This window comes from Daldinia loculata (assembly GCF_022478755.1).
Source record: "Daldinia loculata strain CBS 113971 unplaced genomic scaffold F4817scaffold_5, whole genome shotgun sequence".
Classification (NCBI taxonomy): domain Eukaryota; kingdom Fungi; phylum Ascomycota; class Sordariomycetes; order Xylariales; family Hypoxylaceae; genus Daldinia; species Daldinia loculata.
In genome coordinates, this window is record NW_026054859.1 from 211,563 (window position 1) to 233,739 (window position 22,177).

The 22,177-nt window shown below is 46.4% G+C and overlaps 9 protein-coding genes across 9 annotated transcripts; 5 read left to right on the forward strand and 4 right to left on the reverse strand.

The window, feature by feature from the left end:
• Positions 1–405: 405 nt before the first annotated feature.
• Positions 406–3,804, forward strand: F4817DRAFT_212433 (uncharacterized protein). The gene is made up of 2 exons (XM_049298709.1): positions 406–836; positions 890–3,804. Exons 1-2 carry the CDS (start codon positions 551–553, stop codon positions 3,058–3,060), a joined length of 2,457 nt encoding a protein of 818 aa, XP_049162618.1. The 5' UTR covers positions 406–550; the 3' UTR covers positions 3,061–3,804.
• Positions 3,805–4,253: 449 nt separating this feature from the next.
• F4817DRAFT_212465 (dynein light intermediate chain-domain-containing protein) lies at positions 4,254–6,648 on the reverse strand. Its single transcript, XM_049298710.1, has 6 exons — positions 6,001–6,648; positions 5,788–5,943; positions 5,353–5,735; positions 5,208–5,301; positions 4,530–5,155; positions 4,254–4,476 (listed from the first exon to the last, which is right to left on the reverse strand). Exons 1-6 carry the CDS (start codon positions 6,158–6,160, stop codon positions 4,321–4,323), a joined length of 1,575 nt encoding a protein of 524 aa, XP_049162619.1. The 5' UTR covers positions 6,161–6,648; the 3' UTR covers positions 4,254–4,320.
• A 1-nt stretch (position 6,649) lies between these two features.
• F4817DRAFT_367477 (uncharacterized protein) lies at positions 6,650–8,030 on the forward strand (the record flags this gene model as incomplete). Its single annotated transcript, XM_049307128.1, has 2 exons — positions 6,650–7,038; positions 7,100–8,030. Exons 1-2 carry the CDS (start codon positions 6,983–6,985, stop codon positions 8,028–8,030), a joined length of 987 nt encoding a protein of 328 aa, XP_049162620.1. The 5' UTR covers positions 6,650–6,982.
• Positions 8,031–8,282: 252 nt separating this feature from the next.
• F4817DRAFT_356330 (WD40 repeat-like protein) lies at positions 8,283–9,584 on the reverse strand (the record flags this gene model as incomplete). The annotated part of the gene is made up of 4 exons (XM_049305779.1): positions 8,283–8,822; positions 8,871–9,325; positions 9,377–9,415; positions 9,476–9,584. 4 exons carry the CDS (start codon positions 9,582–9,584, stop codon positions 8,283–8,285), a joined length of 1,143 nt encoding a protein of 380 aa, XP_049162621.1.
• A 1,553-nt stretch (positions 9,585–11,137) lies between these two features.
• Positions 11,138–12,615, forward strand: F4817DRAFT_312242 (Septin-domain-containing protein; the record flags this gene model as incomplete). Its single annotated transcript, XM_049300104.1, has 6 exons — positions 11,138–11,228; positions 11,342–11,458; positions 11,515–11,602; positions 11,662–11,799; positions 11,851–12,318; positions 12,372–12,615. 6 exons carry the CDS (start codon positions 11,138–11,140, stop codon positions 12,613–12,615), a joined length of 1,146 nt encoding a protein of 381 aa, XP_049162622.1.
• A 1,067-nt stretch (positions 12,616–13,682) lies between these two features.
• Positions 13,683–14,593, reverse strand: F4817DRAFT_356332 (transmembrane BAX inhibitor motif-containing protein; the record flags this gene model as incomplete). Its single annotated transcript, XM_049305780.1, has 2 exons — positions 13,683–14,174; positions 14,252–14,593. 2 exons carry the CDS (start codon positions 14,591–14,593, stop codon positions 13,683–13,685), a joined length of 834 nt encoding a protein of 277 aa, XP_049162623.1.
• A 507-nt stretch (positions 14,594–15,100) lies between these two features.
• Positions 15,101–15,663, reverse strand: F4817DRAFT_212563 (uncharacterized protein). The gene has a single exon (XM_049298711.1). The coding sequence runs from the start codon at positions 15,629–15,631 to the stop codon at positions 15,338–15,340; it is 294 nt and encodes a 97-aa protein (XP_049162624.1). The 5' UTR covers positions 15,632–15,663; the 3' UTR covers positions 15,101–15,337.
• A 1,643-nt stretch (positions 15,664–17,306) lies between these two features.
• On the forward strand, positions 17,307–19,843 carry F4817DRAFT_212572 (longevity assurance proteins LAG1/LAC1). Its single transcript, XM_049298712.1, has 4 exons — positions 17,307–17,877; positions 18,047–18,360; positions 18,471–18,758; positions 18,822–19,843. Exons 1-4 carry the CDS (start codon positions 17,628–17,630, stop codon positions 19,422–19,424), a joined length of 1,455 nt encoding a protein of 484 aa, XP_049162625.1. The 5' UTR covers positions 17,307–17,627; the 3' UTR covers positions 19,425–19,843.
• A 602-nt stretch (positions 19,844–20,445) lies between these two features.
• F4817DRAFT_312245 (uncharacterized protein) lies at positions 20,446–21,930 on the forward strand (the record flags this gene model as incomplete). Its single annotated transcript, XM_049300105.1, has 1 exon — positions 20,446–21,930. The coding sequence occupies one exon, from the start codon at positions 20,446–20,448 to the stop codon at positions 21,928–21,930; it is 1,485 nt and encodes a 494-aa protein (XP_049162626.1).
• Positions 21,931–22,177: the final 247 nt, after the last annotated feature.

Sequence of the window (22,177 nt, forward strand, 5' to 3'; positions counted from 1 at the left end):
AGATTATGAGGACAATTAAGTTATCTACAAGATAAATGTATCTTATCAAATTTGGCGGGGTTGTCATGAAAGGTACATGCAGTACTTCGTACTTGTGCGATACCTGCCAGTCCCGCTATTCATGCAATTATACATATGAGTACTCCACCGTGTCAAGCTCGCACTTGAGAACATTAGGTAGTTTTCCGAACTCTTCCATCTTGGAGCTCCAACCTTCTTGTATTTCTTGCGAGTCATACGCAGAATTTACTTCCGGTTAGATTGCGCCCCGTGAGAACCGCTAGGACTAACACTAGAACTATCACTAGGCTGATCAACCCCTCAAAAGAGCCTTACTATTGCAAGCAATCTACAGGTAATGTAAGCTCGTGAGAGCTGGTAAATCCGGTGTATGGCCTGCAAGGCAGAAGCAGAGGAATATTGGTCAACTGCGGTCACCTGCGGTTAACTTTACTACTAGCAACCTCTTACATCTTATCCTTCTTCATCTTCCCACTAAAGATCCAACCTACAAGCTCTCGCGTGATTCTGTTAGTCAACTTAGGTCAAGATGATGTCAGCACAGCTCCAGCAGCCTGAGAAGGCTGGAGCGAAGTTGTCAGCTTCCGAGAGCAACTCGAGTAACACAGATATCTCGTCTGGGGCAGGACCGGCAGGACAGCCCATTACTGAGCTCAAGCCACTTAGAAACCGTGCCCGAGATAGCAAGAGCCCCTACGTACGAGCGCACTCCGATAGTCCGGTTGCCTGGCAACTCCTAGACGACGATGCGATTAGCCGGGCAAAGAAAGAGAACAAATTGATGTTCCTTAGTATCGGCTTCCTCGCGTCTCATTGTATGTTGATACACAGCTAGTATTAGAGCTAGACAATGCTGATTTGCTCCCAGACTGCCATATTACGAGGCAAGAGTCTTTTTCTAACCCCAAAGTCGCATCTCTACTCAACGAGAGTTTCGTGCCCATTCTAATCGATCGTGAGGAACGACCCGATATCGATAACATATACATGAGCTATAATCAGTCTCTCAGTGGGAGCGGAGGTTGGCCACTAAATGTCTTCCTCACTCCAGAGCTGGAACCCGTCTTCAGCGGGACTTATTGGGCCGCGCCTGGTGTCCAGGACGACGTGAGCGCGGAAAATGACGGCGTTGAGAAGCCCCTCGACTGGCTTGTCGTTATTAAGAAGGTCCTCGCTTCCTGGTTGGACGAAGAGTCTCGTGTTCGCGAAGAGGCAAAAAAGATGATGGTCGAGTTGAGCCATCTCTCGGCGGAGGGTACTCTGAACCACGCAGGGAATGATTTCTTGGCGTCTAACTCTTCTACTCAAGTAGAAACAGCTACTTCAAGTTCTGATCATCCCCGTGAAGTTTATGGTGAGGTCGACTTGGACCAGATCGAAGAGGCATACGAGCGGATCACAAAGACCTTTGACCCCATGTTCGGTGGCTTCGGCCTCGAGGATAAGTTCTTAACACCGGCAAAGCTCTCTCTACTTCTAAGAGCTACCCGATTCCCGAAAGTCGTCCAGGATGTAGTCGGACCAAACGACTGTAAATACATTAGTGGTATGGGCTTGCATACCCTTCGAAGGATTGCAAACGGCGCGGTGCATGATCATATAGGGGGCGGTTTCCATCGATATTCTATTACTAGGGACTGGTCATTGCCAGCCTTCGAAAAGATGCTGATAGACAATGCCCTGCTCCTCGGTCTCTTCTTAGATGCTTGGCTTTTGTCTGGAGGCACTAAGGACGGCGAATTTGCTGATGTGGTGACTGAAGTTGCCGATTACATCGTTAGCGATAGAATGCTGTCACCAAATGGCGGATTTTTCACCAGCGAGGCAGCGGATTCGTATAACCGAAAGGGAGATAAAGTCATGCAGAATGGAGCCTACTACTTGTGGACTAGGAAGGAGTTTGACGCCATTGTTGGCGATGAACAAGATAGCGCGATCGCGGCCGCGTACTGGAACGTCCAGGAGCATGGCAACGTCGACCGCGAATACGATCCTCACGATGAGTTCCTCAACCAAAATGTCCTCCATATCGTTAAGAACTCTACGAGGCTAAGTAAGCAGCTCGGGATCTCGGAAGGCGAAGTAAAGCAGCGAATCCAAGCTGCTAAGGCGAAGTTACGCTCTCATCGGCAGAAAGAACGGGTTCATCCAGAGGTTGACACTAAAATTGTTACAGCGTACAATGGCATGGCAATTGCTGCGCTGACACGAACAGCTTCAGCTTTAATTAGTACCGATGCTGATGTATCAAGACAAGGGCAAAGGTATTTACAAGTAGCCAAGAATGCAGCTCGATTCATTAAGAACGTGCTCTGGGATAGCAACAAGAAAGTCCTCTATAGAGTATATTCTGCCGGCCGAGCATATATCGAGGCATTTGCAGAGGATTACGCTTTGTTGATTGAGGGACTCATTGAACTCTACCAAGCTACGGCCGACGAGTCGTGGCTTGAATGGGCTGATGAGTTACAGCAGCTTCAGATCAAACTTTTCTACGATAATCCTACACCAACACCTACGACGGCAAACGCTAGATGCGGGGCCTTCTACTCCACGACTTTGGGTGCGCCGCACACGCTGCTCCGCATAAAGGACGCTATGGATACCTCGCAGCCGTCCGTCAACGCAGTGTCTGTGTCGAATCTCTTCAGGCTGGGTGGGCTCCTAGGCGACGAGCAGTATACCTATCTAGCAAAGGAAAGCGTCAATGCCTTTGGTGTCGAGATGTTGGAGCATCCAAACCTGTTCCCTGGCTTGCTGTGCGGCATCATACCCTGGAAACTAGGTGGCCAGCACTGGCTCGCAGTTGGGGAGAAGCCCGTACTTGAGAAATTAAGGGCATTCTATAAGGCGCCCCGCGCGGCCTTATTCACGCTTCGCTATTATGCTCCAGGAAAACCAAATACATGGCTTAACAAACGAGACTCCCGGGTCTCAACCTTCCCACGAGAACAAGGCGTGTACAATAGGTCTCCGGATGGCACGTATCGCAAGTTAGGTCAGAATGACCTACTCCTGTTCGACCCAGCCCACGACTAGGTACCCTACGGCTGGGGGGCTCCCACGAAAAGAATATCGAATAAGTATTAGTGGAAAACGTATCTAGAGATGCATGAGATGAAGGTTTCTCTTTTTCGCCTTGGGAGGGAGCATGGATCGAGGTAGATACTAGGGGGGCGTCTACGGTACAAGGCTTACGGGGATAGGTTCACGTGTGTGTTATATTATTTTCTGCATTGCTTGGCGATTAATTGGTTGGTTGCATATGTGCATGAGGTCTGGGGGGGGGGGGGCTTTTGCATCGGATAAACGTTAGTGTTACGTCGCGTTTTTGATGTTCTCGTGACACGTATGTGGTTCGAGATCTATCTTTTGAGAGAAGTTCGTTGGGGTGACTCTAAGGAGGCTATCTATTTACCTCAGAGTTGATCGTCGTAGGAGTGTTAGTATGTGTGGTATGGAAAGGAGGTTTGAGCATTTGGGTCCTTAGCAACCTAATGTTTCGAAAAAGGGGCGAGTGCAGAAAGACCCATGGCATGTGCTGTTTCGTTCCTTGCTACTTCACTATTCTATATTGACGCCTGCCATTCTATCAGGCTAGAAACGGTTCATCAAGTTCTTGTCCTGTCGATGGTTACCTGTAACTAAGGTAGTCTTTAGCTTGAATAGCTATGAGTACACGCGATTTCAAATAACCCCCTTCAAGTAAATAAACGAGTTATAGCAATGGAAGCTTTTGAATCAAGTCCGAATAAGTATCAAGTACCAAGTAGACACCAACTGCAAGTATCACAAGCAAAGTAGAGGTAGTTTTACATATTTTCTGTTCTCTTCGTATTGTTTAAGGGGTATCTATTCTACAGTATCGAACCATAGATGCAGGGGATTTTCGCTCTCCCGGACGGAAAGACTGGCATGTTTTCAGATAGACGGACAGCCGATAACTCCAAGTGCTGATGCGAGTCTCTTTCTCTTTAACTTTCACCAAAAAAAAATCCCGCTCTGGTAATTCCTTGCTCTACTGCGCTTCCCCCCCCCTCCTTATCCTCTTGCCACACCCACATACCAACACGAACCCCTGTTTTTACACGGGGTTGTACAATGAGAAGGGAGGAGAGTTCTGTGTGAACCCGTTAGGAACCACGATGCGTTGCTCGTTAGATTGAGTGTGATGCGTCGGGATTACTCATTATGGTCTCCATGTTCGAGTCATTCACATTGAACGAATGACCTCGTTACTGCTAGCTACGTGCAACTCGGTCATGAACCTTTATCGTGTTGCACCCCGTAGCGTCGTCATCATTTACTTACACTTCCGCCAGCTGTTGGCTTTCTATTCATTAGATTGCCGAAGAACTTGGCTAACGTATCCGTATCTACTTGTGTTCCTCCTTCCTCAATCCGAGACTCTTCATCCGGGCGGGCTTCAGGGGATTGTCCGTAGGCTTGACGGTCCTGTCGATGGGTTAGTAACGATTAATGGCCTTGAGATACGAATAGAAACTTACCTTAAGCCGCTGTACCATATCGTCGGCATCCACTTGAATACCACCCATATTAAACTGCACTGGACCAATATGATCGCTGATCATATCATCGGGGTTTTCTCGTGCGAATGTGTTGTTGTTAACTTTACCAGTCTTCTCGTCTATCTTCTTCTGCTGATCAAGTCGCTCTAACTGATTGGCAAGGAAGGCTTGCGTGTCGACTGAGGGCACTTCCAATTTGCTCGTATCTTGGTTCCCTTGAGCTAACTGTAAGGCATCCAGACTTGTGTCTTGGACTTGCTCTTCGTAGAGTGCGACGGAAGATCCTTCGGGCTCACTCGTTTCGCTTGTGTCACCACCTACTTGGTGGCTAGCATCGTTTGTCTCGTTTGTCTTTGTTGTGGGAAAAGGTTGGTCGAGGTCTATCGACCAACCTTCGCTAACCGTTTCCACGTCGAAACCATCTCGTAATACTCGAATTTTACCCCAGGAGTCCCCGTTAGGGGGTACTACAATCTTGTCTCGGTCAATGACGTTAGCTTTTAAGGAGCCGCGCTTCAGTAACGAGTGTATTCCAAGACTGGCGTGAATAAGACTTTGCAGCGGCGAGGCCATCGATGGTGTTGTGTAAATAAGAGAAGCACCGTCTGGTTGCAAATTAGTAAGACTGTGAGGGTAAATTTTGTACTGTGGACGTACGTCTTAATAACACCGTTCTTAGATATTGAAGCACGAGATCGAATTTTTCCTCTTTCCACGCTTGTGTCTTTTCCAAGTAGTCTATTCTTTCAGACTAGCGGTGCCGGTTAGTGCCATACCTGCAAATTGAACCAGAGTAACTCACATTCTGGCATACAACGCAGAGTGGTAAGCCTAGAGCGTCTTCCCACTCTCCTGGCCCGAGCGGTAGTGCGACGTCCCCTTCTGCCGCAACTGCGCCGGTGCCATCTAGATTCACGGATCCACCTGTTCGCCCACGGTCTCTCCAGCTGATCATTACCTCCTCCATCGTCTCCTTGCACTCGGAACTGAGGGACATTATGACGGTTCGCAACAGCAGCAACCACTCTCGAAGTTGTCGCATCCATAGCCAAGGTTGGGACCAGTCGAGCAGTATTACTATTAATGTATTTGCGATGGATTGCGGAGTCAAAAGCGGTTTGATGAGCTCAGTAAAGGAGGGAGATGGACTAGTAAGGAGGTAAAGTGATATGCGTGCTAGAAAGTCTGGTTTTGGTCAGCGCAGAAAACTTGACTACGCGGATCTCGATAAACTGACCCTCCTGATCTGCGTCTAAGACATTGTAATATGTATATCCAAGGGCGAAACTATTGGCTATCGGGGGGATCTTTTGACTATTCCGATCTATACCTTTCCGGCCGTCGTTACTCGATAGGGCTTCGAGGAAGTCTCGTTGCGAATCTACGGAACCCCCTGAGATCCTGTTAGTCGCCCCTTTATGTCTAACGATTCAGAGAAACTCGTTCATACCAAGAACCAGTAAGTTCTTCTCAGGTAACCTCTTGCCGCTGGCGACGGAGTCGAGCATAGAGCTCCACATGTCCCTTTTTTGGTCATCCTTCTTTCCCTCCGAACCGGTACCGACTGAGGTACTCGTATACGTGGAGAACCGGTTCGAATTGGCCGTCATGTTTGATTTCGGTCGATTGGTGGTAGCATTGGGGGAGACCTATTTGCGTCTAAGACTGCCCTTAACGTAACGGGGTTGAGGTTGCGATCACTATTAGACCCTTAGAACGCGTCTTAAGGTCGAATTTTAGGTGAACCGCGTTTGGAGAAAGGCGATCGCTGGCTTGAAATGTCACCAAGACTTTTCTTCCCCTTTCTTTTCTTTCTATTCAACAAAATGAGACACCTGGGGGGGGGGATTACAAAAGTGAGATAGTTTGGGTTGATCGGTCTCTGCTTCAAGGGCGATTCGTTTTCAACATAAGAAACATGTAGCTACATGTTACCTTTATTCCCCTTGAAGCTCTAAGCATTTGATTAACACCGGCCTTAGATCACTGATAGATTATAGTGGACCTTCAGGCTTCAACGGTCCGACGTTTTCTCCAGTGCAGGGGTTTCGTTCAGGGGGTTTTACAGAAGCAGCTATGTAGGTACCTTACTAGGTTACATACATGTAGGTACGACATCGAGGGTAGGTGCTGGAGAGAATTACGTGGATAATTGCCCTTTTAAGCTTAGACCAGATTCTCATCTTCTAGTACATACATAGAAGGTACCGGCCTACAAATTGCGGTACAGGTACCTTGCGTCGCGTTTGGAGCTTTCAAAGTGTGATGACAGCATTTTCTAATTATTCTAATCCCCGTCATCAATCAGCCTTGCAGCTAAGCTTTTTAGTAATCTTTCTTACCATTTTGCAGCCTTCCCAAGCTACTTGTTTGTCTTTGTCTTATATCTTTCCCCAAAACTCATTGGAACAGCAATCGTTGAATGCGACACTATGAATCAGATACGCGCCATCCAAGCGCTAAACAAACGCGAGATTGAGAATGGGGTGTAAGTTCTTTGTTTCTCTTGAGTCGCATTGTAAAACCCCTTTATACTAACAACAAACCAGATCGCCAGAAGCCTCCTGGCATACCGACTACCGCGACACCGCCTTCGTCAACTTTGGTGGTCTGCCGTACGAACTGTCGGAGGGTGACATCATCACGATATTCTCGCAGTACGGAGAGCCCGTCTTCCTAAAGCTCGCGCGGGACAAGGAAACGGGCAAGAGCAAAGGATTCGGCTGGCTAAAGTACGAGGATCAGCGCAGTACGGATTTGGCTGTGGACAACTTAGGAGGCGCCGAGATCAACGGCCGCCTAGTTAGGGTCGACCACGCCCGATACAAGCCCCGCGACGATGAGGACCCCGAGGAATTTAAAGTTGGTTGGGAAGACATCATGCGCCGCGAGAAGGCCGCTAAGGGTGAGGATGTAGATATGGAAGACGCTAGTGAGGAAGAGGAAGAGGAGAGACGCCCGATGATCAAAGAGGAGATAGAGCTAGCGAAGCTCATCGAAGAACACGACGAGGACGACCCTATGAAGGGCTTCTTGATCGAGGAGAAGAAGAAAGAAGTCGAATTAGCATTAAGAAAGGAAAGCGGGCGTAAAGGGGGGAAGGATAGGAAAGATAAGCATCGGCATCACCACCATTCCCATAGATCTAAGAGAGACGATAGGGACAACAAGGAGCGCGATCACCACAGGAGATCTAGACGGGATGAAACACCGGTTGGGAAAGGCAGTCGAGAACGGGATGAGACGCCTCCAAGACGAAGGAATGATTCTAGAGATCGCGAGCGGAAAAGAAGGGACGATGACCGCGACCGCGATCGACGTCGTGATAGGGAACGAAGAGACCGAGACAATAAGGACAAAACCGATAAGGACAGGCGCGAGAAGCATTCTCGCCGCTACGACGACGAGGATAGGGATAAGGACCAAGAACGTAAAAGTAGACGAAGTAGAAGCAGGTCTCCACGTTCGTATAGAGATTGACGATATTGTCTAATCGCTTAATAAAGATACCCCCCCAAAAGTCAACGCTAGTCAGGTAATCTTGCCAGCCCATATCCTAGTGCAACATGATTTCTAACGCCACCTCTGACCAGATAACGCCGGACCCGCGAATCCATATACTCCACGCCGATTCCCCATGACCATTTCAAATCAGTACCTCTTATATGGTTCCCCTAGGTACTCATCTAGCTTATGCTTGGGACTATGCTCGTAATAATCCTTGAGCTCGTCCTAATTCCCTAGGTATTTCTTCCAGCCTTCCCTGACAACCACGGATCTGCCGTTTTCGCCCTCCCTGAGAACAAATTTCTCCCAGCGCGCATCTTGCCCGGCACCCACGACGATCAGAGTGCTTTCGTCTATCCAACCGATCACCCCCTTTACTGGCCTACTAGTGCCCAGTACGGCCTCCCCCCCTGAATGGTTTCGAGGGGTAGGAAGAAGGGGCTCTTCCCCCGTTTCAAAAGGTGTGGAGGTAAAAGAATATATGTCAGCAAACGGACCAAATGGTATGTTGCTTAAGATACCCCATTTATTCCTCGCCTCAGTATTAGGAGCGCTTCCACTAGGAGCTGGAGGAGGTGGTGTAAACTGTTGATTACGTGGGTTAGGAACATCGAAGATGTGCAAGCTGCCTTTGTCCGAGGTGCAGGCTAGCATGTTCCCGGATGGACTAAAACGTAAGGAGTATATAGTAGCAGACTCGCTACCACGACGTCGTTCAGCAAGCTTCGCGCCCCTATTAGTGGAGAAGATGCGGATGATTGTGCCCTGTACATAATTAGCATAGTGAATTAATCAAGTAATAATTTCATATACCTTCTCGCTTGCTGTTGCGAGTAGATCCCCGTCTGAACTTAGTTGCAGCGCTCTCAAACTTGAAGAATGTGCAGGAATGATGCTAACGCTGCCTGTGTCGAACTGTATAACGTGAACTTGGCCCGGCGTCCTACCAGGGATAACCAAATGTCTCTCCGTTAGACAGCAAAGACCGAGATAATTGTTTGTAGTTTCGTATATGGCGAGTGGCGTAGGGGGCTTCTGGAAAGCATATAGACGTACGCTGTTCTGCAGAACGACGGCAATCCTCGTCTTAGAGATCTGGACGCCGCGAACAGCGGTAAGGGTAGCTATTTCTAGGCCTATCTTGCCTTTGCTATCATCCCATATTATGGCCTTGTTCTGTGGGAACTTGGGTGAGCGGCCGCCACCAACAAGAGCAAGGTAATTGGCGTTGCCCATCATTTGGACTAGACCTAGGCCCGCATTGAAAACTAACACTTGTAAGATTTATTTCTAGTAAATTGATAGGCATCACAACGTACCTCTTGCTGTTTGTATTTGGCAAGTATTTGAGAGGAAGACTATCAAGCATGTAAGTGAGTGGAATGTATAAGCTAAAAGGTATGCCATCGAAAACATACTGCAGAACCCCGAGTCTAAGCCAACAACAAATCGACTTGCGTCATGGTTGAAGGTGACAGAAAGAGCAGCATGCTCGCTGGGGTTTTCGATGACTGGTCGAGTATTCATGATGGCTGTTTTATAAGTCTATGCTGATACTAAGAATAGATAAAAGTAGGCTAGCGAGAGTAACGACCACGATGACCACGACGACCACAATGGACGAAGTGAACGAAACGAATGAATGAATGAATGAATGACACTGAGTCTCAAGAGGAACCAGAGAGTTCGGGTAGAGTCTCGGTATCCCAGATCATTGCTATATCGCACATTCGTGAAGCTTTCCGTTAGGACTGCCTTTAGATAAACGGACCTATAGATGGAATGCGACGATAAGCACTGGCCTGCCTAAGCTTTCCTAGTACCTGTCCTACATGCAGGCAGCCAACGGGGCCAGAGATGAGTCAGGGCTGATGAAACGTCGAACGAATTAGGAATGATATAATTCAGAGGATCAGATACTGGATCTATACAAGCTTTTGAATGAGAATGAGAGAAAATGGTAAGCCTTTGAACCGATGAAGTTGGTTGATTAGCATCACAAGTCTGGTCCAGGCGATTACTTGGGATGGGGCGTAATATGTTGCGCAGGTACAGTACACGTGAGAGTTCCATGGGTACGTAAGATGCTATGGAGATTTAAAGATGTATGTGCACGGACCACATGCTCCAGGTCTTATTAGGTCGGCCTTGCCCCCCGGCCATTGTTTTGTACATAGGGGAGGAATGGCCTGAGAGCTCTTCCTCTATTTGCAACCTTTTTAGTGGCGTTACAGCATGAACCGTTGAAGCTGTGGCTGTGTCCTAACTGCCCAGGTGCCGGTCTTCCAATATTCAATTCTATCTTAGATATGTACCTAGGTACTTGTAAATTTACCTGTATTTGGAACTTTAAAGATGATGAAGTGGAAGTTACGGTTGAATTACCTACACTCTCTTGCATCTCCAGCCTCGTGTTAATTTGACATGGGGAAGTAGTGCTGGGTCGACCCTAGCTTGTCCACCTGTCCAATTAAATACCTAGGTATTATGTACTTTAGTACCTCCCATTAGCTCTTGCGGTACCTATCAAAGCCTGATGAGCCCCTGAATTCGGGGGAGATACAAAGTGATCCGTGCTCTGATTTGGTGCCTTTCTAGTGGCCCCATAACCCCTGTCCGGTCTCCTCTGTAGCAACCGTTTTGTGGTGTTGAAATTACACTTTTTTCTGGAGAAGAGGGAAGGAGAGAGCCGTCAATAGCTTTGGCGAAGCGAATCCCTAACATTTCTCAAATCTTCTTTGGTTTCCTTCATCAACACCCAAGCTGTGATCACACCCCCCCTTTCACAACGCCGTTTTTAGATACCCCCATTTGCGAAGATCCCGTTCCGTTTGACGAAACCTACCATCGTCAATCATTGTAATTTCAATTCTTTTTGCTAGCGGACCTAATCACCCCATTGCGAAACCCAAGCATTAGCCTAATATGTCGGCCCCAGCGGTGAGCCTCCCTATCACGCTGCAACCAAACGAACCTCGCGTTCCATGTTTGCACTTTGCATTGTCACTTGCCTCTTTATCCTACTCTCGTCTTCTCCATCCACCATAGTTGTATAATCTCGTTGTAGCTGCTAATCAATCATGATGCGTTCGCAGAAGATGATGCGCCGGAAGAAGAACGTCAAGAAGGGAATTCAGTTCTGCTTGATGGTCTGCGGTGCTTCAGGAACAGGTATACATAGCTCCCCTTAGTCTTGACGCGTTCCACGTACCATCTCCCTCAAATCATCAAGCTATCAACCACGCAGCATAATAGAGATACTAATCGTAGCTCTTACTATGTAGGAAGAACGACATTCGTCAACACCCTCTGCAGCAAGAGTGTATTGACTCACAAGGACTCTGACGACGCTACTGCCGCTCACGTCGAGGATGGTGTCAAGATCAAGCCCATCACTGTTGGTTAGTTTATTGTTTATCCCAGGGAGTAATAAGCAAGCTCTAACATTCCGCCGTAGAGCTCGAATTGGACGAAGAGGGCACCCGTATCTCTTTGACCATTGTTGATACCCCGGGTTTTGGTGACCAAATTGACAATGAGGCAAGGTACGATTTAATATCTAAGAACAACACCTACAACGTCCACTAATGCTTTTCATCCATAGCTTCTCAGAGATTGTTGGGTATCTCGAGAGACAATATGACGACATCTTGGCCGAGGAGTCGCGTATCAAGCGAAACCCCAGATTCAGGGACAACCGAGTACATGCTATGCTATACTTTATTACTCCCACTGGTCATGGGTATGTGCTGCCTCTTGACTAGTAACGTTATTATATACTCATTGTCTGCAGTCTCCGTGAACTCGACATCGAACTGATGAAGCGCCTTGCTCCCCGTGTCAACGTCATTCCCGTTATTGGCCGTGCCGATTCGCTGACCCCCGCCGAGCTGGCCGAGTCGAAGAAGCTTGTTATGGAGGACATTGAGCACTACCGAATCCCCGTGTACAACTTCCCTTACGATATCGAAGAGGATGATGAGGATACCGTTGAGGAGAACGCCGAGCTCAGAGGTCTAATGCCCTTTGCTATAGTTGGCTCCGAAGATGTTATCGAGATTGGTGGTCGTAAAGTCCGAGCCCGGCAATATCCTTGGGGTGTTGTTGAGGTTGACAACCCTCGTCACTCTGACTTCCTGGCCATTCGATCAGCTCTCCTTCACAGCCATCTCGCTGATCTGAAGGAGATTACCCACGATTTCCTATACGAGAATTACCGTACTGAGAAGCTTAGCAAGAGCGTTGAGGGTGGTGCTGGAGTGTAAGTCGCCTTTGACGGACTATTATGACTATTTTCTAACGTGCTACTTACAGTGATTCTTCCATGAACCCTGAGGATTTAGCTTCCCAGTCTGTCCGTCTAAAGGAAGAGCAACTTCGCCGAGAAGAGGAGAAGCTCCGCGAAATCGAGGTCAAGGTCCAGCGCGAGATCAACGAAAAACGACAGGAGCTTTTGGCCCGCGAGTCCCAACTACGCGAAATCGAAGCGAGAATGGCACGAGAGGCCGCTGCCGCCGCAGGCACACCGGAAGCGAATGGCGAACAGGAAGCCAACTAAGTATCCTAGAACGACATCTTTCCTATCTCCTACTACTGGTATATCGGCGGCCAGCTAGCAGTACGGATTGTGGCGTTGGGTGTTTGATATCCCCTAGTCTCTGACCCCTTAAAGCCATTCAAGATGACGCGTTATACGAAAATCCAACAAAATTAATGATTGCGTGGGATGCGGAATAGCAGAGGGCTTGGTGAAAACTTGTCAGGAATAAAAGCCAGAGTTGATATCCCCTTGCAATTATTGCATGCCCAATTTTCGGAAGAGGGACGATAGCACAGTGGGAAAGGGAAGCAGTGTTTGTCTTCCCAATTTTTCATATCTAATGACACGTCGTCCTGTGGACAAACTGAAGGTGGTAGAGGAGACAGTTCGCCTACCTTTGTATCTTTTGCGAGTCAATGTCCGTTTTACCAGTGCCAACTATGTAGCCTTTTCTACTTTTATGCCCCCTTTTTCTCCTAGTATTAGTGCCTTCTAATGCAGATATCAATATGAGCTTTCTTTGATGTCTATTACGGTTACGTTCGCGGTCTAGATTTTCGCTGGTTCTAGTGATGATATTATATTGCTATGGTACAAAGACGCTGTCATGGAAGTATAGGCGAAAATAAATACTGAGCCAGTACACTATTTCGTTATACCATTCCCCCACAGCCGACGAAAATTTGATCTTGTCGCTAGGATTATTTCCAAAACTTGATACTTATTTGCAGTTTTTAGGTATCAGGACGCTTTGAATAAGAAACATTTAGCATTTATGCTAGCTGGGAGTTTGCCTATCCCGACGTAACTAACTATACCATGCTACAAACCAAATTCCTAGTTTTAGCAACCCAACCCCTTAATACTAAGCTCAAGTTGCTACTTCCTAAGACGCCATCCCCTAAACTCATACAACAACACAAGGAAACAATACAAGCTCTACCATAACGTCTAGGACAGCTGATTTTCTCAAAAAAATTCTTTGCGTCTGTCCTCTCTGCGAAAGGAAGTCTACAATTCCGTGTTTAACTTGATGTTCATATTATTACAACCGAGATCATTCTCGCCAACCCTCTTCAACTTGCCTAGTTGTTATTCTGGCTGTTTAGGATGCGTAGAATGGCCAAAAATAAGTTGATGATGTCCAGGTACAAGCTGATCGCGGCAGCAATCTCCTCCTCGACGTGGTGCTTGCGGAGGACGAGCTGGGTGTCGACCAAGATGTAAACCGAGAAAATTAAAGCGGCCAGTCCGCCGTAGATGAGCTCACCGGTGCTACTGCTAGGAAGGAACACCATCATGAAGCCGAAGAGCAAGAGACCCCAGAGCGCACCGAACAGGTACGGCATCCAGGAAGTGAAGTCGTACTTGGTCTGGCAGGCAAACAGCGTCAGGAAGACGAATATGCCGCCAGTCAGGATAACAGCGTTGAGCACGATCTGTGTCTTGTAGAAGGATACGATAACTGAGATGGTGTAGGCTTCGAGCAGGGTGAATCCGGAGAGAAAGAGTAGGTTCGTCGGGTAGGACTTGCGTTTCCAATAGGTCAGAACCAGGAAAGCCATGGAGCCGAAAAGCTGTAAGCATCATCATGTTAGCTTCCATCATTCAGAAACATATTACCTACTTCGAGGGAAAGACAGTTTTAACATACCGAGGCCCAGACAAGACCTGGGTGCGACTGGATCCAAGTCTTGTAGCCATCGTTCCAAAAACTAAAGCCGCTGACGACGGCCGTGGCGAGAAGCTGTACCGTGAGGATGGTGTACACTTTGCGAATGAACTGGTTGCGGATATCGATCGTCGCCTCGGCGATAGACCCGCCGAACTTGAAGTCGTCGGGGATGTTGTCCTCGCTGCTGCGCGGGACATCGCCGAAGAGCGCGGCCGGTGGGCTGTTCGATCCAGCGTACTGGTACGACGGGGGAGCCTGCGACCAGGTTGCCGCGTCGGGATCCTGCGTGGGCGCCGGGGTATATTTGGTATTAGCGGCCATCGTGTTTTTCTTATCCGTAGACGCTCTCGATAATAGAGGGTTCGTCGTGGCTGATGATAGATGGACAGAGCAAGCACAAATGAGTAATGATCTACTGGTGATGGGAAAGATGGAGGTTGTTTTAGGTGAGAGGTGGCCGCTAGAAACTCGCGGCGGGCGAATCGCGGGGCGCAATGTAGGTAATGTACCTAAGGTAAGTACCTACTGTAGGTCATTAGTTAGGCAGGTGCGGGAAGGCTGTGCAGTGTCAGAGCGCGGTCATAGATAAACGAATAGTGGGTCCATGGTTCTTCTCAATGTTTCTGGTACTATCGACAAGAAATTCTTAGTCATTATCTGTTCGGTTTTGATTGGCTGTTGATTTACCTAGGTTTAACCCAGATTAACATGTGGCTTGAGTATGGTTAGTACATAGGTACCTACCTAGGTAAGAACTTAAAAGTGCGGGGCGACGTGTGGAAGTCGAAAAGGCTAGCTGAGTCTCTGCAGTTCCAGACTTTTTCAAACATGACTTTCTAAATGACTTTATTGTATTTTTCAATATATGCTGCATTGTGCAACTTACGACCAATCACTTATCATATCCCGACTTACCTCATTCACATACGTACCGAACGCACATTTATGATTTACCAGGTTACTTGCCAAGTATTATTGAAGAAATCTTCAACTTTTAATTAAAAATCATTAGTTCTCTCTTTGAAGAGTGTCTGGTGGTTCGCAATTAACTTATATACCGGAAAGTCACAGCACTCCACATGGATTCCCCGCTCGCGAAGAATGTCCGGGGAATAAGCGACAACACACGAGAACGTTAGATGTATGGTTGTGCGAAATTCGGCGCAGCTTATTCGCTAGGATGCCATGTGGAAAGGTGATATAAAAGCAAATCCATGCAGTAAAGTTGTCAGTCCCGGAGCAGTTAGCTCCCATTGGCCACTCATATCCACAAACAGCTCTGGTAAAAGTAGGTTGCATTGGAGATGGGAAGCTTGCGGCGGGGAAAGAATAGGAGAGAATAAGATGCCATGAACTCATCAAAGCAGGCGATCCGGCTCTTGAAACGAATCGTAGTACAATACGTAGACTCTCCTAAGCTTCACCTAATCAATTGGCTACTATAAGTTATCTAAAAGAGAAAAGAAGAAGCTATAAAGTAGCTTGTTTACTTTTCGTGGCGTTTTAAGCTTGTATATTAAGAACATGTAGCACTAACCTGGAAAGCTATCATTTAAATTGGTATGCACTGCAAGTTCAAGTTATCAGGCTAGGCACATATGCAAAAGCAGTAACGTTAAAAGACCAGGTAAAGTTTAATAAAAGGCCAACCCATCCACTTTGCACGTGATGTAAGCCACCACAGCCAACGCATAGCCACGTAAAATGGCCCGTTCGTTCGACTTTTTGTATACGCTGTACTTATATTATGACCATATATTTTTATTTTTAAAAAGTTTATATATTAATATAACTTTGCGAAATTTCGATTGAATTTTTTTTTAAAAATATCATTATTTAAATAAAAAAATGACAAAATTTTCAGTTTAAATTACACGTGATTCGGGTAAATATTCACCCGGATGCAGCTAAAAATATAATTTTAAATTTAATTTTTACAATTTTATAAAATATATTAAAACGTTAAAAAAGGTTAAAAAAATATAATAAATTTATGTAAATTTAAATTTAATTTTTATTTTATTTTATTTTATTTTATTTTATTTTATTTTATTTTATTTTATTTTATTTTATTTTATTTTATTTTATTTTATTTTATTTTATTTTATTATTTTATTTTATTTTATTTTATTATTTTTATTATTAATTTTTATCATTTTTTTATTATTTTTTTATTATTTTTTTATTATTTTTTTATTATTTTTTTATTATTTTTTTATTATTTTTATTTTTTTTTTATTTTTATTTTTTATTAAATTAAATTAAAAAATTTAAAATAAAATCATTTAAAAATATATTAATTTTTCTTAAATTTATTATATTTTTTATATTTTTTATAACGTTTAAATATATTTTTTATATTTATTTTATTTTATTATTTTAATAAAAATTATGTGGTTACAATGCAAGTGGAGTATTTATATTGGGTCGAACGAACGGGCCATTTTTTGCATGGCCGTGCGTGGTGGCTTTTAATGGCTTGTGGTGGCTACATCACGTGCAAAGTGGATGGGTTGGCCTTTTATTAAACTTTACCTGGTCTTTTAACGTTACTGATGCAAAAGGGTCTCAACAAAAAATCAGATGTTACCATGTTTGAGAGGCATGTAAGTATGTATATCGATCGCTGATCCATACCCTTGGCTTATCTCCATTTCGCCAAAGGTACGGGTTCTGTGCACGTAATAAAAGGACGAAAACCTCTTGGCCATGAAGGGGGTCCCCTATCTACAATTACCTAAGTGGCCTGGTTATCGACGATATAGCGATCGGATATCACTAAAATGTATTGATATACCCCACTAATCCCCTGTTAGAAGGAGATGATGCCCTACTAGGTAAGTACTTAACCTTAGGTAGTGTAGCTCGACCACCCCTCCTCCTTTTTTTTTTCTTCTTTTCCTCCCGGTTCACCGCTCTGACCGCTCATCCTCGAATCTACCTACATATCAAAAAACTTACAGCAGTGGGGAGGGGCCCACCTTCACTTCAACATCTTCAAAAACAACTTGCCTTCAGTCCTGTCCAGGTGGTCCAGACCAGATCAATGTCCCCTGTATACAGCTCCGGGGGTTCGTTGGACACATTCGTTCTTCTAAAATAAGAGTGATGATTTGTCTGTTTGTGGCATTTGTTTTCGTGTCCTAACTCCCGTTACCACCCGTTACTCGCATCCGCCGCCAATCGATTGACGTGTGAGGCATTCGTTATTGTATATCACTGGCTATCACTGGTTCTGATTTTACGAAAGTTCCCCGCTGATCTTGTTGCGTCGGCCGACATATCCGCACAGATTCACGGTTAAACATACAGAACTTGTTGCAACCGGACTGTTAGCGGACATTTCGATTTGAATATGAACGAACCCGAGGCCAATGCCCCTCCCACAGACCTTGGGGATACAACAAAGTCTACCACAACCATGGAGCCTCAAGTCGAGAAGCCCAAGACAAGCGCGGCGAGGCCGCCAGTGAAGTCGCGGAGCTCAATGAACGGTCCTCTGTACATGCAGACCAGCAAAAATAAGGTCTTAGTTCGGAGAGTAAAGAGGAAAGACGATGGCCCCATGAGGGGCTTGGCTCGTTGGTTTCTCGAGAATCAAACTGGTATGTTTACACTTACCTACAAAGTCCATCCCACAGCTATTTTCAAACCCTCCCCATCATGGAGTGTGTATGGTCCTGCTCGGTGCTCTGTTCCACGACAGTAGTATCGCACTGCTAGCTAGTATTCCCATACGCTCTTTGCTATCGCTAATAGTTTCCAATCGTATAGGTCTCTCGTTCAACTTGATCACTTTGATCTTCCTCACGCACATATGCCTTCCTAAAGCGCGCCCTCACACCTCCAAATTTTTTACCCTCTCGTACTACAACCCGGAATCTGGGAAATATTCAATTGGGACGAACGATTACCACTTTATTTCATTCTGCATAGTTCTCTTCACTGGACTCCGCGCTTGTTTGATGGAACACATACTGTCACCATTGGCCAGACAATGGGGTATTTCCAAGAGGAAAGACATTACTAGGTTCTCTGAGCAGGCATGGATGCTGGTTTACTACAGCGTTTTTTGGACGGTTGGCACGGTATGAAACCCCCTTAATGCCACACAGGCGCAGGAGGTTTGCTATGCGCATACCTACCTATCTACCCATCCGATATCTAACGATTATACTAACAAATGACCCTCAAATAGTATTTATACGTCAATTCAGCCTACTTTCTCAACATGAAGGAGCTCTGGACTGGCTGGCCAAATAGGGAACTCGACGGGCTCATGAAAGGCTACATACTGGCGCAATGGGCTTTCTGGGTACAGCAAGTCCTTGTTATCCACATGGAAGACCGCAGAAAGGACCACTATCAGATGCTCACCCATCACTTCATCACGATCACGCTTATTTCCGGGTGTTACTACTATTGCCATACTCGAGTTGGTAATCTTATCTTGGTTCTTATGGATGTGGTCGACTTGTTCCTCCCAGTAAGTTGAATTATTTAAGCCCCTAAATACTACTTAGCTCCATTTAGCTAACTACAATATTAGCTGGCAAAATGCTTGAAATACCTAGGGTTCTCAAAGCTATGTGATGCCACGTTTGTGGTTTTCATGGTGTCGTGGTTTGTGGCCAGACATATATTTTACCTTATGACATGCTACAGTATTTACAAGGATTTGCCTGAGCAAATCACCTGGGGCTGCTACCGTGGCCCAAATTCAAACCTGACGGGACCGTTGCCTATCCCTGATGGATGGGGTCACGTTCTAGAGCCATTTAATGGCTCTGAGGGTACGGTTTGTTTCTCCAGCTCAATTCAGTGGGGATTCCTAAATTGTTTACTTGGTCTCCAAGTCCTCACCATCTTCTGGTTCTTCATGATTATCAATGTTGCCATCCGGGTGGTTAAGGGGGACGGCGCCGATGATACTAGGAGCGACGACGAAAGGGATGAAAATGAGCTAGAAACCGAATACGAAGAGGCACAACCACTTGAGGAAGAAGTTGGCGTAGAAGCTATTGATTTGAAGGGGTGGGAGCGTCGGACAGGCGTTAAAAGAGGCGCAAGTTCTTCTGGTGTCAGTTTACCCGGCCATAGCGATCGTAAGGAGTTGCTCGGTCGCATCGGCTGCGAGAAGCAGGTTGACTGATATATCAGCAAAACAAGGTGTATCGCGGGGCACGAACATGGTAAACGGCAGGTCCCTTTGCTTGTGGCGGCCACTGGGGATATCGTGCGCGCCGCTAAGGAGTGCCACGCTTAGGCGTGCCGGATGGTTAAGGGCACAAAAGTTAAGCGTGGCAGTCTTCATTTTGTCTTGTTCATATGGGGTTGATCTGGGAGCGGTACCCTGTGCGCTACTTTACTGCACCGAGGACAGTGGGAGGACCATCTGCTCTATCTCGGCATATATAGAAACGGAATTCAATACTTATACCCTATAACCCTATCATATGCTAGCCCGTATAGGGCCTTGTCGGTCTTATTATTTATGATACCTGGGTACCTAAGGTATTATGATTCGTTTTCTATCCTACCACCCATAGTGATTATGGCTCAACCCTAACTCTAATGCTTCGTTGATAAGCGCCTTCAATTGCCTTACTGCTTTCACTTGATTGTGCTTTCTGACCCATCAGCCAACAGTCAGTCCCAAGTATCACCACTAAACTCTCATCGAGTTGTGCTCAATAAAACTTAATCTGGTGTCCCGTGCTACCGCTAAACTACCCCTTTTCGCATAGCAACGACTGAACTCGGTAATCATACTTTAATGTGTTGGCTTATCCCCTCAAACCTTTCCCAAAGGGTCTTGGCTCTTTGTCGCATGATCGTGGAAGTACATCTCTTCGAACTCAAATTAACGATACTGAGACAATAAAACGAAATCTAGCCCGAACGATTAGGATCAATGCTCGTTTTGACGCCCTGACCCAAGAGAAACAAATTCAAAGCAATGCTTTAAGTTTGGGTACCTGTTTTGGAGAATGGGACCGTCTTCCGATAGAAAAAGTGTTGAGATGACGAGAGCGTGCTATTTCTCCCACGCTGCTAAATTCTCTCCCGGTAGAGCCTGTTGTGTCTGCTTCTTTTACAATGCAAACATACAACCGTCGGGCTTAGATATCGTCGAAAGCGAGTGTGAAAATACATATATTCGACATCATCCAATGGATCAAGAGTTTCTGAGACCACCCGAAAGCTGGTCGAGAGCTGTCTCTCGCCAGGAGCGCTCTGGGTCTGGACCACTCTCGAGTTGCACAGTAGCTAGGGACGGTGCGGCTATAATAACTGACTTGAACGAACAGATCAATGGAGCGAAGCATCAGATTCGAGATCTAGAGAAAATTCTGGACTCAAACTGCAACGCCGCAGAGAAGATAGTAAGCTCACTGCTTAGGGAAAGACATCATCTCAGAGAGGCTTTAAAAAGAAGCGAAATGAGAGTCGAGAATGAAGCTAGAAAACTTAGACAAGCTAGCAGGACAGCCCAGCTATTATTTGACGTCCTTTGTGAGAATAGAGCAGATCTCAAGTGCGAAATCAAGTGCCATAAGGAAATGGGTGAGGCTCTCGAGGAAAGCTTAAAGGCTACAGCGGAGGCTATCCAGAAAGAGGCGGAGCGAGATCAGGAGGTCTCAGCCCTGCGCGAAGAACTCAGAATAGTAACTAATTCAGTCTCGGATCAGCGAAACATTTCACGTATCGTCTCGCAGCAAGTGGAAAGCCTGGAGAGACTCGTCACAATACAACACAACGAAATCAAGCATCACAAGTCGGAAATCGAAGACTTAAAGCAGGTCAACAAGATCCTAACAGAAGAGAATGACCGTCTCCATGTCGATAGCTCCTCCATTCAAAAGGCATCCATAGGCACTCAAACGGACTACTACTCAGACAAAACGTCAAGCGCCGTAGTGCGTAGACTTGAAGAGCAAATCATAATATCTAGGAAGCAAACTCAGAAGCTACTTGCCGAGGTACAGCACAAGGGAGGACAGCAAGCCGAATTGGAGAAGAATTACTCATCTGAGCGGCACCAGGCGACAAGCCAGACTATCCATGAATATCAGAGAAACGAGCGCATGGCAAAGACAGACCAACAACCAGCTGCACGAGTGGCCCAGCTGTACACAAATGACAAACGAACATCGGATAATCCAAACGTCGGACACCAGTATCTAGGATCTATTGGGTCACGCTTAATGGCGGCGCAATACAAGCCAATGGAAGCCCAGACACGGGAGTTCAGGGAAAGGCAGGAGATCCAGGAGGCCGAAACTATGCAGAACATACGGAGGGAAGAGCAGATGGCGCAGTTCAGGATGAACATGTCGAGGCAGCACCACCCTTTTCGCCGCGGTGTCCCGGAGCCACCCCCCGCGATATTGTCGATGCAGAGGATCGAGAATAGGCTGCGGGAGTCGATCATGGCAAGAAGAGGGAGACCACGCCTATCTCGATTTCCTACGAACCCGCGTCCTTCCCCCGCGGGCGAGAATACCCAGGGTGCTGCCTCTGGTGATGGGGATGGGGATGGGGATGCGGGCGGCGAAGACAATGGCGAGCATGCTGTGTGTATGATGGTGCCACTCGACGACCCTATATATGACGCGTTTAATAACGACAACGGCTACAACAATAACAACAACTGACCGTGTCCTTCTTCTGGTACTCTGAGTTGGCGTAGGTCAGGCGGGAAATTGAGTGTCAATTTTAGGGTGTCTTTCTTGTCCTTTTGCTTTCTATCTGGGTTGTTAGTTGCTTGGGGCTAATAGTTGGCTTGGTTGGATGTTTCCCTTGACCCGGCGCCGGAACGGGAGGTTACGAAGTTGATGATAGGCTTCTGTCTGGGCTTTCTGTCTCTATGGTATGCAGCAGATTTTGGGTTCTTGTTACTGT